Source organism: Bombus vancouverensis, chromosome 14 (assembly GCF_051014615.1).
Source record: "Bombus vancouverensis nearcticus chromosome 14, iyBomVanc1_principal, whole genome shotgun sequence".
NCBI lineage: Eukaryota > Metazoa > Arthropoda > Insecta > Hymenoptera > Apidae > Bombus > Bombus vancouverensis.
Window position 1 is genome coordinate 11,315,673 of NC_134924.1, and position 19,202 is coordinate 11,334,874.

At 37.7% G+C, this 19,202-nt stretch overlaps 1 protein-coding gene across 1 annotated transcript in view; it reads right to left on the bottom strand.

Annotated features, from left to right (window-relative positions):
- LOC117153951 (cell adhesion molecule DSCAM) overlaps nucleotides 1-19,202 on the bottom strand; it is a 166,180-nt gene that overhangs the window by 24,604 nt on the left and 122,374 nt on the right. Inside the window, exons 5-9 of the mRNA XM_076624249.1 lie at nucleotides 16,693-16,844; nucleotides 12,365-12,640; nucleotides 11,748-11,907; nucleotides 7,509-7,843; nucleotides 5,474-5,840 (exon numbers count right to left, since the gene is read on the bottom strand). Of these exons, the coding sequence (XP_076480364.1) occupies nucleotides 5,474-5,840; nucleotides 7,509-7,843; nucleotides 11,748-11,907; nucleotides 12,365-12,640; nucleotides 16,693-16,844 (1,290 nt within the window). The remainder of the gene's footprint in view (nucleotides 1-5,473; nucleotides 5,841-7,508; nucleotides 7,844-11,747; nucleotides 11,908-12,364; nucleotides 12,641-16,692; nucleotides 16,845-19,202) is intronic.

Genomic DNA, 19,202 nt, shown 5'->3' on the forward strand with positions numbered 1-19,202 from the left:
TGTGAACCTCCTCGGAACAATCCGCTTTGATAATATCACGAGAGCGACTGGAGATAAAAGAAGTTAGCTCGATCGTGCCCGAGACTTTTGCTCGGAGTGTACATTGGGTCGTCGGTGTTATAGCGAAGGACATTATCCTTGATTAAAATTGTTTTATTTAGTTTAGCGGGATAATTTTCTCGAAAATTAAGACGATCTTGATATGTTCGATTAACTTATCGTTAATTTCCTGCTGCTACATTTTCGTCGCGATTATAATTTTAAATAGAACGACATCAAATACTTTGAAAGTTACGTTAAACGAACAAATGTATTCCGCCGCAAAATATTCTCACTCTACCGATTCTATCGAGTCTTACCGAATCCAATTCGTCCTTCTTTCCCTATCACTTACCCCATCGCATCAATCGCTTCATCAGCCTGCTACCATGACAAGCATCCGCTTGCTACAATCGGTATCCATTGAAACTTCGATATCGCACACTCACTTCGCACAATCCTTTCTCGTCAGATCCATGCCAACACGGAAACCCTACCACCTGAAACTAATTCGGCAAACGATCGTGGCTATGGTAGAAACGGATGCGCCGTATCGACCAGAGGAAGAGGCGCTAGCCGACTGGGGGATTCCGGTATTTATCATAGAGAGTCGACGCTCGCAGAAGGCATCGCGGAAGGCCCGTGAAAGCCAGTGTAACGATTCTGACACACGGACACCGGAAGAGATATAGGTGCTCGTTGATTGTATAATCTGTTTTGTTAATTGCAAGGTCCGCAGAGTCCGATACCTGCGGTTGCGTTCTGCTATGTTCAGCGCCAGTAAACCAGCCGAGCCTCTGTTCGGTCCCTCGTTTCTACTTCGAGCATTGTGTGTACCTGTAAAGGCCAACAACGAGCCAGACCACAGTCAGGCTCCCTTATGGGGCCCATGTCGAGCGTAGCGTCGGCGATGGGCCGAGTTTGAGGGGCGGTTAACCAACTAATTGCAATACCGTCGCGTGCGCTTGGACTATTTGCGCAATTGCAATCATATCCGTCGTCGTTGTGTCGACTATCGCGAGTGTAATAGACACAGAGGCGACGTGCAAGCGCCGATGGACCGTCAAAAGCGGAATTCAGCGTTTTTCCGCCAGTCATTTTTCAAAAGCCATCCTACGCCGGAATCGGCGGCAGTGATTCGCCGTCGCGACAGCGGCTGTTACCATTGCGACTCTAGCGTTTTTCTTTTTTTTTTCTTTCTTCTTTTATTTATTTCGTTCGTTCCCCTCGTCTCACTGTCCTCTGCCATCGTGAGTCAGTTTCGGCAAGCCGCGTGAAAAACGACCGCGCAGGATTTATGTGCAGCTTTGTACGCCGTTTTGTTCCCCGAGACCTTCGGGCGACTTCGACGAACGATCTGTGGGTTTTGTTCGACTCTTAGCCAATTACGGCTGAAAAATATCGACGGGTGAAGTTTCTGTGATTGTAAAGGAACGATGAGGGCACTTAATTTCTGGGTGGTTTAACGCGTTTAATGGTATTGACACTCTGAAACCTGGTGTGGCTTTGTGAAACAGTTTGGCACGTTATTGCAAAGTTTTCTTCACTGTCAAAGTAACGGTTATGTTTGTGACGAGACAAAGAGCGAATCAGTATTAATAAATAAAACGTTAGAAGCTGTTTTAGAAATCATCGCAAATATCTTTTTACTAATTTTTACTTCTTGTAAATCTTCTAATAACTCACCAATAATATTAGTTGGATCGTGCAAACGAGTTCCGAATATAGAATTATAAATATAATATTATAGAATATAACAAATATAAAAGAAGCATTGATCTTTTAGCTCTGGTATCTCCTCAATTTGAACAAATTAAAGAAATTTCGAAGAATCGGGTCGTTTAACGTTTAACGTTCGTTCGACTAATAATTCACAAAGGATATAAACTTATTTACTCGGCTAATACCGAATGCTTAATAAATATAAATGTAATTAGTTTCTTACAAGCCAGAAGTTCGTCTTTGAGCGTAGAGCACGTTGAAGACCGCTTTTTATTTCAGAAACCTCAAGTACTTTAGAGTTAATAATAAAATGTTACAAAGAGTTTGCGAAAATTGTATGTTTCAAAGGAAAGAAACTGTCGAAGGGAGAAAATTTGAACTGCTTGGAACGAAACCTAAAATAATGAATGTTATCGATCGACCTTTTTTGCTCCTTGTAAATAAGACACTGCACACAGCATTACGAATAACGATGACATAAAGTATCTTCGATTAAGTTGGCTGCATCGTGTTAACAATAGTTTCATAGCGTGTAACGAAGATAAAGCGTTTGCAAAGTTCTTCCCATATCGACGGTCGACTAGGAATTTTTAATATCGCGTCAGTCGTTTTTTCAAACGCTAGCAACATCAACGTCGCGAATTATAGCGAGATTCGTAAATGTTCGATAGTATTGGTGCACTCGCGTAGCGTATTAAAAACAACAATTACGATTAAAGTTTGCGTCGCAGCGAGATTTGACAGTCGTGGACGTCAACGATTTAATTAATGCCGATTACGTACGTTTCCAATGTCATACGAATTTACATTTTTTGTCAAACGAAAATCACGCTGGATTCGCACCTTTCCCCATTTTTCGCGATTTTATGCATTTTCCCTGAAATTAAAATTTTTATAAAATCCTGTCGATAATAATTTATATTTCGAAGGATATTTCAGCCTCAAAGTAGACATAGTTGTCGAATAAAATAATACCCTAATACAATTGATACTTTGTAACCGTAATGAAATTTACCGCATTTAGTAATTTCTATTAACGTAGCGTAATCGTCGTGCGATCTTTTACTCCCAAAACCTACAGTAGTGATTTTTAACCTATTCGTTTAAAAAAGACACTACACTTTATTCGATGATAAATTTTCCTTAGCTAGCAAATATATGTACATACGTACATATATCAAATCAATTTTGAATTTTTTATCGATCGACTCTTAACGTGATTCGCGTAAAATTATCATTTTCGAAAATGGATCTAGGCTGGTAAAAATTTCAAAAGGCTTGGTATAAAATAAAGCGATAGAAGTTTCCACGGGTCTTGATACAATCAATATGAAATCATTGCTTAACGAGTATCGCGACATATTTTCCACGAAAACAAAGAACGACGATAACGATCATTGAATATTACTTTCAGATTAAAGTAGGTTCTCGGAAGGTGTATTTAAATTCGATATTCGATGAAGGAGATCTGAATACCTCCTTCAATTATACCTCTTCCAATTTATAATCTGTTTCGATCATTTTCCTGGCCGTTAATCGCGCCGTGCCACGATTCGAGAACAGCCTCGTGACCGAGGCTTAAAATTTACCGGACGTTCCGTTTTCTTTTAACTTCTCGTTTTCTCAATGGCAAGAAGTTCGTTCGCGAGAACCGTCCCAGTTTCCCTTAGCTTCCGTTTTCCTCCTTACAGATAATGCGAAAATAATCATCATCGGTAACGAGAAAACTTCTCGACGCTTCTTGCGCTTTACTGAACTCGATAATGTAAATACACCCTCCTGCTATCTCAGTCGAATTAGAGAATCGTAGAGAATATGAATGCCCAGCTTCGTTCTCCTATTCGTACGACAACTCGAGAAGCGTTAGATTCCATATCGTTTACACATAGAAGTTGACTTGATCAGGTATCTGAAATTTCATAAGCTGCAAACTGCGAATTGCCAACACTATTCGATTCTCTTATACGATGGGAAGAAAATTAATAAAACAGATAGCAGTTCTACAAGTGCAACTTTCCAAACTTGCCAGGGTCTTCTTGCACGATAACTTAATGTCTAATTAATACTCGATGCTTTTATCGAACTCCTTTAAAAGTCAATCAATTTTGGCAATTTTCCACCAAATAATTTACATTAATACGATTAATAATTTATACAACTTGCAATCGTAATCGTAAGCAAGTATTGCAATGTATCTGAAATACAACTGACACGACTGAAATTGTCATTACAGAGAAAAATACTCTGTCCGTACAAAGTTTTGCCAATTTTTCAAAATCATCGTTCTTACTGAAATTGAAGGAAAGAAAGGAAACAGATCGCTTAAAATTCAATTGGATATGACGCATTTAACCGATTCCCTTTGAATATCGTTCGCGACAAAAATCCTTCGAGTGAAAGTATTTCGACGTCAGAAAAAATAATTAATTTGCAAGTTTGTATTCACTAAGATTTCTTACACTCCTATAATTACTGAGCACAACCATCATGGTGTTACTCTCTCTCTCTCTCTCTTTCTCTGTATCGTCGCTATCGAAATAACAGTCGAATAAGCAGTAATTACATCCTTGATCGCTTATCGTTGAGAAGCAATTTTCGTTTAATTGTTTCTGCTTCAAACGATTGCGTGATTGCCAGTTGTTGTGACTAATACTCGAAACGAACGAAAATCAGTGCACGATCGATCGGCCGGTGCAAAGATTTAAATCGAGATCTTCAAAACGTGGTTATTTCGTATGCAACTGGAAAAGGGCTTGGCGATATTTATTGCCTTTGTAATTGCATGCTTCCTCGTAACATTACCATTTTCGATTGTGGTAATTCTATTAGATCGTTCAATAAGTTCGTGCTAAGGTGTCGTTTTATGACGAATTTCTTCGAGTAACAATTGCCTACCTGCAACGTATCCAGTCGTTTCATAAGTTTTGCTCTTTCTTCGTTGTTCCATTCATACGAAGCATTATTTCCTATTTAGTTTTATATTCCAAATTGAAAATACTTCGAATGGGAATCTCGATCATCATAAGCGAATATTAAAATTATTCTTCGTTTAAAAAAATTTAATTACGTAACGTAAAATCTATATAACAAATATCGCTAACGTTAATGATCACGTAGTATATGCAATGATTCGTGCAGTTATGTAAGCAGAAATGTAGCTTAATATTTCAAACTATCATCTGGCCTGCTTTCGCTGTTCAGACTAGAGATGTTCAATAATCTGACTTGCCACGTGACATTCAACGACAATGTGGCGATACATAAATTCTAATCATATCGTAACTAATTATAATAAACCAAAGACGAGATTCCGCAAATTTTTTATGTATCATCTAATGGGAATTGAGCTTAATAAATTTTTCCTGTTTACAAAATAATTCTCATCTAGCACTCGTCTCAATAGTACTCGTTTTTTTTTTTTTTTTCTAATACATAAAACTTAAAACCCTTTCCAAGCAGGAATAGAATCTACAAAATGTCGCACAACGCACCTTCTCGAACATTCAGATCGCTTCTACACATGCACCATCCCGTAGGTATTCTATCCCAAGGTGTATAAAATAGATTCGACGAGCAGAAAACGTTAAACGAGACTGGTGGTCGTTTAACGCGTCGTTTAACGCGAAGAATCGTTTCTCATTAGAGAAGTGATTTGACATGTGTCAAACGGTTCCGCTAAATGCGATACGCATTAGAAAGTCAATGTACTCACCGGTCGTGTACATGGCGACACCCTTCAGGGTCACTGGCTCGAGAATGGCAGGTTCGCTCCTCCCCTTTGCATTAATCGCGTACAGAAAAAGTCGATAACTCCTTCCTGTCGTTAGGCCTGCCACCTCGAAAGTTGGTCCGTTCGGACTGGCGGGCATAGTTTTGTTCAACAGAATTGGCCCGCCGTCTTCATCCGCGACCACTTCCAATTGATAGCTATAGATCGGAAGACCGCCGTCGTAACCCTCCAAGCAGCGAACTATCAGTCCGGTTCCGGACTTGACGTTCAGTTCCTCCGCGTCTAAAGGCGCGGACATTTCTGTCGTGCTGCAGTTGTGCAGAGCGTACGGACGTCCTGCGGCTATCACCTGGAAAATGTGACCATTCGGCTCTCAATATTGGATGTTTGCACTTTTGAATTTAATCCAGTTCGAAAAAGTTCGTATTAGATTTCGATTTAGACGGTTCGATTCGATTATGGCACTTTCGATGCGGATGAGTTTCATTCGCAGGTATTTTAATTACAGTACATTGAACGTTGCTTTTTAACGTTATGATTACGAGAAAATTCCAAGGGTTCGCTTAATATCCTTTTCGTCGAGAATTATAATATATTAATGATTGCTGCTAAAACCGAGTATTCTACGAAAAAGCGATTTTAGTAAATTACGATGAAAATCTATGGCGTACGTAATTCACCGACACAAAGTGACGAAATTTATCGAAAAAATCTCCAAGTGGCAGAAATTTAAAGCAAATTTTGCTGTTGCTACAATAGTTTACGTGTACATGTGTATGTAGGATATTACGTAATCGATATAACTATGCTTAGATTGAACAGATCAACGTAGCAATCATGTGGTATTGTGTTGACTTAATTAATTGATAGAACTTGATTGATAGGGTTGATTGAAACCGATACATAATGTCGTATGGGGTTGTTATTCATCGCTACAAAAACTTTCACATAAATAGATGAAACACGATGAAAAGAGCTTTTACGAATAATTTTGTTAGGCATATACATTGACGACAACAAATGTATTAATTCGACCAAAGATAACTTACTGATTGAAATTAGCTTAATTTAATTAGTCCTATTCAAAGTATCAACCGGTGCAAATATTTTTCTCCAACCTTCGAAGAAAAAACGTGCTCCATTATAACTTATTTCATTTTCATTTCACTGGTCAAATATTCGTAGTCTGTTAAAGATATGTTAAATAACAAATTAGAATTCTTGGCAAAGATATACCATTTTTATTCATCGGCCTATTATATTGTTGATATACCGTGTTGGTCCATGAATGTACAAAAGTGCGCAATTATCAAACATTTAGCTAGATGGAGTATTTTCCATTTTGGAAGAAATTCGATTCCGGGCCATTAAAAGCAATTCTATGTTTGCATGGCCGATCTGCAATACCCTCGTCGCATACAAATACGTATTCGAACATTTCTCTTTAATAGACTCAATTCCTGTAGATTTTTCTATTATACAATAGGTAGATCTTGCCTTAGAAAATTCATTCACGCGTCAAACTCGATTCCTTTTTCTTGTTCTCTCGTTCGTGTAAACTAATCGCACACTTTACGTAAAATTCAATATCAACCAATAATTAAAATGAAATGTACCGATCTGATTATTAAATAGGTATTTAATTTTTCATTGTTTAGGTATAATCAATAATAATCGTTGATATTAACATTTCACAGAAAATGCACGTGCAGTGACTCATGAAAGTATTTGAATCTTACCGTATATTTTACTATATATATTTCTAACTATCATAAAAAATAAAATCATTACAAGTCCATTCATTTGTAAAAATAGACGATCTAGCTTTCGTGTATTTTTGATAATATATATATCTCGCGCATGCTGTGTAAATCCAGACAACTATAAACGTGTTTAAATTATTTTCTATGCCTAATATCCCTAATATCGTCCATTTCAAGTAATATCGCGTAGTGAACAATTCGGAAAATTGCAAGCTGCTGGTGCAACGTAAGATAAACGAGAGAAATGCATTTACCTGAAAGAGGCATGGCGTCCGTTGCTTGCCAACCTGGTTGCTCGCCCAGCACGCTACCGTACCATAGTCCATTTCCGTTGCGGGCGTGTAGTTCAGCCTGGACCCATGAAATTGTGGATACTCCTTCAGGTTTTCGGCAACGGACGGCGTCCCGACCGCTGCCACGTGAGAGTAACGAGAATGAGGAACCTCCACCAATTCTCCGGAATTATTGAATGTCCAGTGGAAAATCAACGGTGCTGGGTGACTCTCCACGGAACAAACCAACGATACAGTTTCTTGCTTCAGCGCGCCCACCACCACTTCGCTTCTGCCCTCCTTGCAAACTGGCGTGTCTGTGAAAGAATGTCACGTTTGTTTTTATTATAACGTTTTAGTCGCCGAATTAAAGAATTGAAGATCAGTCGCGAAAGAAAAATTAAAGGTCTTGATTATTATAAATACAGATAATGTATAGACGAAATAGAAATAGAAACGAAGGGGGAAAAACATAATAAATTATATTTTTCATTTTTTAAAAGAGAGCAATTTTAAAATTTGATACGCCATCCTATATTATCGCGATTCCTTTGTGTTCCATTCTAGGGCTAAATACGTATTCTTGGTGGCATTCGTTCAAATGATATCCAAGGCTGTCTGAGCCATTCGTATAAAGGGGAGTATATTATAATTTATCGAATTCGATCATCGAATCACAACAGTGTCTCGTACTTCAATGTAAATTGTGCTTTAATGTGATCGAACGCCTATTACAAATCCGAAGCCGTATATCGTAACAAACTGAAGCGGTCATGCGAATCCAATTGACCTAATGCACGGATAAGTCGAACAGAGTATTAAAAGTGGCAAATTAAACATACGTCTTAATGTTTCCAACGTTTATGCAGATACGATATCGTTAAAATTTAACCAATTTTTAACTTGACACTTGCCGAGGTAATCGCTTGATGCTCGAGCTCGTATCTGTGCTGTAAATGAATTGCTTTCGAGCGAATTGTTACCGAATCCGATGGGTTTAACTTGCTTGCAAAAGTCTTCAGAAATGCTTGAGCTGTACTACTTCACTTCCAAATATTTGCTCCTTAATCAAGTAATCATTTCTCTTAACCCAAATCTGATTGGGAAAGTTCCATATCGGATGTAAAACTCGCAGAAGTTTATCCAATTCCGAATCGAAACTTGGAACCAAACGAAGGGTCCATGGCAAGAAGGTATAATATTTTTTTCGCATGCTCCTTGCGTGCTCTTTATTGCTGGCTATGCCGCATTGGAAATTAATATTTTCCGGGTTTTATACCAATTACAACTGAGATGTACGATGAAAAATAAATACATTTCATTTTTTAGAATTTAACGTGCTATACATTACGTAAAATGACGATTTAAAGTTGAAACTGACGCAGAATATTGAAAAATAAATCTCCGTTTTCTGAGAGATGCTGAAACTTGATATTCTTCCTTTTCCCCGTGGATCCTTCAAAGAAACGTCAAATACGATAGAGAAATTAATAAGACGAGTGCCAGAATTGAATGTTCAGATCAACTGAAGCAACAACTTAATATAAATAAAGAAGTTGAAAATTGTCGTACATAAGGATGAGATCTTTATTATTTATTTACATTAAATCTCTATAGTCTTTGTATAAGTTCCAAATCAGATAACGATTAATAGCTTTAATAAATCTTTCATCCAGATGATAATTAATCATTTCGGTCCCTGATGCTTATGAATATAGCTGTATCTCTACCACTCAAAACTCGGTTATTCGCGACAAACAACTATCCAGAATTGTCATTCCCTCGGAATTACCTACAATCCTTTAAAGGATCTAATCCAACCTTTCCTTAATTTGTTCTTTCAAGCAGAAGAAATTACGACCGATATGGAAAGCGTCTAGAGAAGACGATGCTCGAGGGAGCGTTTAATATCCAAATGTGAGAGATGTTGGCGCGTGAAACGGAAGAAGAAGCTCGACACCACTGAACTAGCGACTGGTTCGATCGATCGCCTAATAGGAAATTCCCTTGACATCGGTATTTGCAATAGGCCATGGCATACGGAAATTCCAAATGGCACGAGAGATGATTTACGGCGGAAGTACGGGATCACCAGACGGCTTGGTTTCAATCTGATGCGTTTGATGCACTGCCGAATTAATTACTAATACGAGAAGTCGACGATACTGGATGCTCGACGTATCACCGGCACTGCATTTGTCGAGTGAAACGCACAGTACACAGTTCCTGATTAGTACGCATTACCAGTCGCCTGATGTTAATCGAGATGCGTATAATGTTGTCTTACGGATGTACTGCAGCTTCTTTGTATAGCAGAGCAGTATATTATTTGAAATTTACTTCTCGAACTATCAGGTAAATCAATTTCATTTAAACGGATGGCTCGCCAGCTCAGATTGCAAATGAAGAGCGACGCGTTGCAGTGATATATTACGATTTGATTACCAATATAATGAAAATGTTAGATGTTATTATTAGACTGAGGATTATTAAGCGAATTCAAATTTTATGAATAGAAATGAAAGAAGATTATTATTACGGGTATTTTACCTTGGATATTTTATACGTCTTTACGCATTGTACGTTTAAATTTTGAATCCATAAACATCCACAGGCTAATTTATTCTAAATTGAGCGACCAAACTGCTGGATAATAGTTTTCGCGTGTTTCATAATTGAATTTCCTGTTTCTTGAGAACATTAATCCTCGGATGGCGAACAACAGATGGTAGCGAGTGCTTAGTTATCTCTTACCCAACGCTCTCTGAATCACGTGTCTGTGTCATTATTTTCATCGACTTACATATGCAATTTTATTTCTTTAAGTAATTTCACTAGCGAATAAAGATCAAGTAGAAGATCGAATAAAACGCGTACCGCTAGTTAAATTCGTCAGCGGAAATAACTCGATTTTCGAAATTCTCGAGCGGCTCGACTCAAGGATCAATGCCAACGGTCGAAACAGCAGCGAGTGACGGAGAAATCCTAAAACATTAGGGCGAATTCGCGGTTTCCTTTAACTCGGCGCGCCCCCACTGTTGTCTCGCGTCGCGTCGGCCTGGCTTAGCACATTGCCAGGCTGCGTTCACCCACACATGAATATTCAGTTATGCTTTACATACATTGAATATGCATCGGAGTCCTTCCTTCCCTCTTAGGTCATTTACAAGATGCAGATATGCCGGGCTACCAACGCCACTACCGACCATTCTAATAGAATAACTCGTGCTGTGTGTTTTACAGAAAACTATCCGCCCTATCCTCATCCTATCTTTATCCTCTGTCCTTATTGCCTCCTACGTTCCTCTTGCCGCTTCCTTTCACACCAATTTTCTCTAACGGAGGCTAGGAAAGGTCCTTTCGAGTCTCTGATTCCAGTATTCGACCGCTACTTGCCATCGATTAAGTAATTATCGAACAGCCGAGGCGAGAGCTGGCAAATTAGAGAATTGGCGAGAGAATATCAAGCCCAAGCCGCAATTCTATTCGCGACCTCTTCCGTTGTTCTTGTGATTAACGAGTGGAAGCAGGGCTTGAGATCAGGCCAATGGAACGCTTTTGTGCTCACGCGGGAGGAGAACGGTGTTGCCCGTTGTTTGGCTAAAATTTTCGAATCGTTGTTTCAACCAAGTTTCGTTGGCCGATTGTGTTAGCGACAGGAGCGTTTGTTTATTCGCGAAAACAATCGTGGATCGATTACTCCAAGATTAAGAACGAAGGAAATTATTTAAAGCGTGTAAAAGAGCGTGATAATCTGAGAATTAAAAAAAAAATCATTTGAAGCAAGAAGATGTATTCAGTGAAGAAATAGAATTTGAAAATATATATATGTATATATAGAATTTTGTTCTAGCAAGTGAAATAAAAAACTAGTGTAATTTTATTTCCCTCCTTGTGAGTACAAGATAAAAATTTCTTCTCGTTTACCTTAATTTCGTTATAATTTGTTCTTATTTATATTACTAACAAGAAGCAATATAATTCGAATAATTGATTAAAATACTCTAAGACTAACTGTTAAAATGCGTGTATAACTATATAGAAATTTTTTCTATAGTACAGCATTCGAAAATTTTCTAATATACGTATCGTAAAGTATCGTTCGATTAAATTTTGTACGTAACATTAAGAAATTAATCAATCAAGTTAACGATGGATATATTTAAGAGCAAATTTATTTGTAGAATCGAGAAAATAAAAGTGAGAGATACGTAAACTCACACATTATTTGAAGAGTCACCGGGTTACTGGCAGTTTTCCCTTCGCTATTGGCAACAAGACAAGTATAATCACCTGCCGAGTATCTGGTTATACGCTGAAGTACCAGAGAATGATCACTGAGAACGATACCTGCCGTGGCATTGTTCTTTAGCTCTTTGCCCTGCAACAAATAGCTCTATTCCGTGTAACGGCAGTTGCGAAATTTTATTAATGTACATTACAAAATCTTATTATTTGTAAATTATTTTACAGCAAGAGGTATGATATTTATTTTAGAATAATTATTAATCTTTGAAATCTAGATGAAACATAACCTTTGTGTGTAAACATTTTTAATAAAAATTATCCATTCCTGTTAAATATCTTGTTAAATATAAATCTACTTAACGCTATTTCTCATCAAAATTATCAGCGTTTATTCTCTTCGTTAATTTTAATATATAAGATACGATAATTAAATTTAAATTAAAATTAAATTTCTAAGAGAAATATCCAATAATTTTCTAATTGTTGTATACATCATAATCTAAAGAATCAAAAGAAACGCAACTAGCTGCTCATCTTATCGTGAAGCCCTTAAAATGTATTATTTATGAATACGCTATGTCGAAACTTACGTCTTTGAACCAGGCAAGCTTGTACACTTTCGGATTAGCCCTGACTGAGCACTCGAAGTAGACATCGTCGCCCTCTTTGATATCATCGGGATTCAAGGTCTTGCCCATTTTCAGAGTGACTACCGGCTGATACTGCACGTCCAGTCTCCACTTGTCCTCCAAAGCGCTGCCAGAAATAACGGGATTCTCCGCTCGACAAGTTAAGTATTTGCCATCGTCGTCGATGCTTGGCACGAAACTCAGGACACTGAGGCTCTCGTTATTTTCCAACGGATACTGCCAATGAAAATATTCCAACGTCTAGTTATAATTGCGAGAACGATTGAACGTTTTGATATAGAGTGGAAGGTGGATGCATAAATTACGGAAAATGAATCATTTTTCTAGGATACGGAATGAGATGAATTAAATATTAGAATTGAAAGCGATATTTTCAGATGTAAATTGAACGTTTGATCACGTTTGTCGGAGGGGGTAATGCAAATCATACGTTTTAGATTTTATTTAAAAAGCGAAATATCAGCTTTTTTTTATCTTTGTAATTCGGATCGATATTTATAGCGAGGAATTTCGAGAGAAAAAAAGCTACCGATAATATCAGATAAAGATCAAACGGATGATTGAAAGTTTATATGGAGTTAACAAAGTTACCGTGAATAAATATCGGTGCTGCTATCAATATCTTTAAAAGAGGTATTTCTTATATAGACAATTATTCTTATTTGTATGAAATTAAATCTTCATTATATTTTGTTATAAAAAAAAAGTTATTTTAAAAGAGTAAGCATTACTTGATATTTTTTTCGCACCAACGAGCAATTTCAAAAGATTGCTATTCGTTACGAAGAAGTATCGTAGTAACGAAAGCGTATATCGTTTCTATGGAACAACGTTCGCTCCATGCTTTTCATTGCCCTCTGTCCATCGCTTACCCTAATCCCTCGATCTAACAAAGATTAACGTTTCCGATTTTACACAATCAAAAGCTAAACAGATTTCGCAGGCTGTAATGGCCCGGTTGCGTAAACGAAAGCATCCGAGCGATTTGTCACTGGTTTAATATGAAAATCCATTCGACAGTGGCTTGCATTGCCGCGCAAGAGAAATGAGAAAATAAAGGGGCACGGCGACAAGAGGCGGAGGGGAGGGCAGGGGCTGAAAAATAGATTAACGATTTTTCAGAATTTACGATGCAGTCACGTGGAATTGAGGAAACTGTAGCCCGACCAGACGGGCTAGTATAGCAAATGGGTGGCAGGTCGATGACTGTCTCCTGGCTGGATTTCATCTTTCTGTTTCTCTTATAACGCGCCGCGTAACCTTCCGTTTCCACGATGTCATTTTAATGATAGCGCCACGAGGCATACGTATCGAGAAAAGCCACGCATTCCGCATGAGTATCGCGAGCACGATGAATGGAACTAACAGTTCGTCAGGATGAATGTCGCTTCGCGAGCTACCACCACGCTTCTTCTCTCTGTCTCTCTGTCTCTCTCTCTTCTTCTCTTTTGCTGTTTTTCTTTTTCCAACCCTTTCTGACCAGCAACGCCATTATCCGTTTATTTCACTGATTTTTCGTCTCGCTCGCTCAACGTTGACGGTTCGTCTCTCATTTTTCCAGCGTAAGCTACGAACCGCACAGACTCGGTTCGCTTCGCCTCGTTGCGGAGCGATCGAATTTCTCGATAAAATTCTGCGGATAGTCGAGCACCAGCGTCGATATATCTTGCAGGGAGGATAGTGTGCGCAGGCTACGATGGTGCGACCGCTATGCCGGATACGCGCGAACGCGAAACTTATCCGCGCAGAAATTGAGGCTATCTCTTCCGTGAATGATGCAAAATAAATCAGATCTTTCGCGGCTTTCCCTCGCTTCATAACGCTTTCAGTCGTCAACAGCTGACGCTTCGATCGGGTTATGGAACTACGCAATTTATCTATTCCGTTCTTTTGTACATGATCGAAGTAAGGAAGAAATGAAATACTCTATTCTGTCAGTGTAACTAGGCATACGTCAACGCTTGAGTAATCGACTGGGAACTTTGCAAGAATCATTGCCAACGAACGGTAATTTTAGTGTTTTAGTGACGAACAGTGAATTTAGTGTTATTTCTTCTTAGCTTTCGATAATATTCTACCTTATAGATGCGATTTCTTAGACATCTTTTTAAGAACACTATTTTCTTAAACGTTGCATGCGTCTGTATGTAATAAAACTAAAACGCATGGTTGCAATGGACATAAATGCAAATGTGTATACCCGATGGACATGACATAACGTGGTTATAAATAAAATAAGGAGCGGCTAGCATAATTTAATGCGAGAGAATATCAGATAAGGCATATAGCATTTTAAAACATCAAAGATAATTAGGTATTATATTAAAAGCAGTAGAAACTTGTGATACCTACACCATGCAGGACGAACAGAGCTCTCATATTTTTTACTCTACTATATCGTTTCAAATAAACTAAAAAACTTCGAATTACGCTTTTATTTTATTTTTATAACTACTAAATTGTAATTTAGTCTATATCTTTATGAACATAATTAGAAAAATAAAACCTAAGCAAAGTGTATTTTCGACCAATCGCGAAGAAACACGTCAACGGGAGTCGTAAATTCCCGTTACGATTATAATAATCGACACCACGAGTTGATCGATTCCCTGATTTCCGTTAAGATAATAGGGGTGGTTAAGATAGTATAACGCTGCGATTAACAGGGTTATAAGGTTTATATTTCCAACACTTATGAGGTACACTGTTGAGTATGTATACGTTAAGTAAATGATTGATTTAAGGAGAGTAACCCGTTGATGACTTGTTGACTATTCTAACGTTGAAGAATAAGTAAAGTACAGTGACGATGCTGTGTCGGAGGAAAGCTAGCGATGGGTATGTCTAGCGCGCGGGATCATCGGATTTGTTCATGACACAAAGATTTGCTTCCTGCCACTTCTTTTTCTACTCATATTTTCTCCGCGATAATGTAGCATAATCCAGACTGTAGAAAAGTTTCGAAAAGCGAAGAATTTCCGTTTCGAAACACAGGAAAAGTAAATTCGGTTTTTAAATTGTACGATTACGAAGGAGAAACAGCCCCGTTGCAAATAAGAAATGAAAGTAAAGTCTTCGGTAATTTATCGAGGGGCGTGGAAGGAGTGGTAGAAGAAGAAGGGAATGGAAAGGGAGTATCCAGTGGATTTGAAGTTCTATCTCGTCAGTAGCGGGGAAGGTGTCGAGTCGACTCAGGATCGAAACGAAAAAAGAAGCAGACCGCTTGTTGGAAAAACGGAATAACTTCATTGCGCCAACTTCCCGATGAGTCGTTGCGAACTGGAGAAACTCGTGGCGCATCGATTTCCAGAATTCTCCTTAAAATCGCGTCACGAACCTCGCTGACACATGCGTAACTTCCACAACTCGAAACGCTAACGTGGTCGATTCGATTGGCGACTTTTGCGATTTGCTGATTCTGTAAAGCTCGCGGTTTTCCTTCCGTGTTCCTTACTTTTCTCTTCAATTTGCATCGTAGATGCTGTCGAAGCTCGAAGCTTGTTTCTAAAACGACGCCAATACCGTCTAAAATCAGTGAAAACGTTTTATACAGCACCAGAGAAATTGTAGCGAATATACGGAATTGGGGATTTTTCGCGTATCAAGTGGTTATAGAGGTATAAAGTCTAACAGAAGGCAACGAAAGTCGCTTACATATTCCTCGAACAGTTACAATTGACATGAGAGTTTATAGAAGCGCGTATCTAGAAAATGACGGAGTGATACTGAAATGAAAGTATGCCATGTGACAAGTAATATATTAAATGTCCGATGTAAACTTAGACAAACCGACATATTTGTATTATATAATTACAGTAAGAAATATTTGAATTCGTATCAATGGAAGAATTTCATTTTCATTGCTTATCGTACAAAACTCGAGCAGTTTTAGAAAAGGAGGTAAGAAATTTTACGGCATTCATCGAGAGAATAGTAAGGTTGGAAACAGAATATTGAGCGAGAGAAATTATACTGAAAACAGAACGGAGCGGACTATTGGATTTTGCAAAATTCCAATTATCGGTAGCGGAACGTTTTTAATTATCACGAATTATATTACACATTGTTTCCAACATCGATGCATGCTTTCTCTTTAGGCATTGTAATCCAGTCGTTCGAACGATAAAATTACATCGTGAATAGAGAACGAGGCAATTTCCATTGTAACGCGAACAGTATTTTCATAATAAATCCGTTACGAAATAAATGTACGCTTTCACATCGGCGTTTGTGGAAATTGTTAGGTATTTATCCTCGACAAAGCTTACATTTTGCGCCATTTTCTTAATCTGCTTTTCCGCCTTCCACCAAGTAATTACTGCTTCTGGTCTAGAACCACTTGTCCTGCACTCCACATCGTAGTTCTTGTCAGCGGAAACTCGAGGCTCCTTCGTCAAAATCTGCACGACCAGTGGCTTTACTGAAATAAAAGATACAAAATGTCGGTTTTTGCATAAGATCGATAAAAAGCAGATTCCAAAAAAGAAGAGCCTGGTTTATTAAACACAAGAAAATGTTATATAAAATTCATCGAGGAACAACGCATCGCGTAAAGCTTCGATATCGTCGAATACGTAATAACAAGTTGTTTTATACAGTTTTAAATCGAAGCTCATAGATGAAACAAATAATAAATCGCATTTCCTATCTTTTGTAACAAAGTAGTTTTAAAATTCGATACGATGTCGACCGATTGTACGACAAAAACATCTTTTTCATTTGTTTTCAAATACAGTAGCTCGCGAAAATACTTGACCACTTACTACACGAACTTTTTACGCGTATATATAGCTGTAGTATATTAATTTCAATGTTAATAACTTTCAATAACTTTTTCTAAATACGAATGCAACTTTTGCATTCCTTAGTTTCTGTTTGAGAAGTAGTCGTCGTTCTAAAAACGTTGAATATGAATTTCGATGCATCGTTGAATTTCTTCCAAGCTAGCAGGAAAACTTTCTTTCCTCTAAAACTGAAATTTTCCTGTAACTTTGTTAAGTTGTATAAAGGATCGAAACTGATAGCGAGCAATTTCTGTTTCTACTCTGTTTTCACTTCTTTACAAGAAACTTCAAACATTGAGTGCTCGATTTGCGCTGTTATACAAATATAATGTTTGTAATACGCTACTCCTCTTTTCACTTAATAATTTTACATAGTTAGAATTCGCAACGAACAAAAATCTGCCTAAAATATGTGACTAAGATATGCGCGACGTAACATCCTCTCTAGAACAGTTGTATCCTTCTAGATACTAATTTTCCAGTATATTTCAATAATTTTCTGTATCCCGTATCTCTAAATTTTCTGATTTTTTTTTAATTTCGTGCTAAGCTTTCCAAAGATCTTTTTAAATAACTTTCCTAAAAATATTTATAATTTTCGTTCTGTATCCAAGTCCTTGTACGTATACTATAAAACTACAAGTCAATTTGCATTTGCGTTGTATACGAGTGTAAGTACACAAAGAACATATTAATATAATTCAAATCTTCTAACTATTAAAACTCGTAAAAACAAGATAGCATTGGATACGATATCAGCATAATTTAACGCGAATAACGACACGATAAACATGCAACGAAATAAGTAAGAAGGAATTAAAATTTCGCGAGAAGATTCTTAACTAGACATAGTTTGTTCTAAAGCACGTTATATAATCAACTCTCACCTAGTTGCAAAAACAAATTTTCTCCCTGAACAACTTAACTTTAACCAACTTATGCGAGCGCTGCCACTTTCCGAACTTATCCTCTTGGCTCTGTCGTTCGTGAAAACTGCAAATTATTCCGACGAAGCGTCCTGTCCTGTCGTCCCATTTTCGTGGTGCTCCACGCGTCGAGATAATGTGAACGAATCCAAGGGAACGATAAGACAAGAATGTCTAATTCTGTTTAGCAAATAGAGACAGGCCTTTCTTAAACTCCATGTAACAAGTTCATATTCAACTCGATCGTCGAAAATGTTTTACATCGTTGCGCTAACGACTCGCTGTACATTGCTGTACATAAATATATTTTGAAGGTTTTGGTCGATTATTAGTGAAAATGTTCGAATTTGTCAATAGTGTACGAATTACTATTAAGGTCTGTACAATAGTTGTTTCAATATTTTTATAATTCACTGTATATATATGTCAGAAAAGTGCCGAAGCATTGTACTCTTACCGATAAGTAAACGATAAATTATACCAAGTAGCTGGAACGAGGCAACTTCAGAAATAGCGTCTTCGAAATTACAGAAACGGAATAGAAACGTATAAGCCGCACGTGTTTCGCGGAAATATTACGTTGCTTAGGGTTAAGGAGAATCTTTCAAGGCGTTTATTGCCGCGTAAACGAGCGAGAGAGGCTCGAAGAAGGGCGTCTTACATGTCGAAAGAACCTCTTAAAATGCCGACGGCATGGTACTGCGGTAAATCTCAATTATTTAATTTCTTGGTTATGTCAACAACCCCTGTGTTTTCCGGTCTATTGAAATTAAACGATTTTCTTGCCAATTTCCGGCCTTTAAATTAAAACGAACTGAAACGAATTAATGCGAAAGTATTCGAGGAAATAAAGTTTCAATTACAGAGAGTTAATCATACGTCTCAAGTACGTAAATTATGATATTCTTACTTAGAATTAAGAGTATCATCCGTTCGTATCGTACTCTTAAACCTATTCAATCACTTAAGTTTAATTATTAAAGTAGTTGGTCTAGAGGGTTGAAAACTTTCTCAGTTTTAATCTCCGTAACAAGTTTTACGTCTGGAATATTAAATTTCATAACTCAC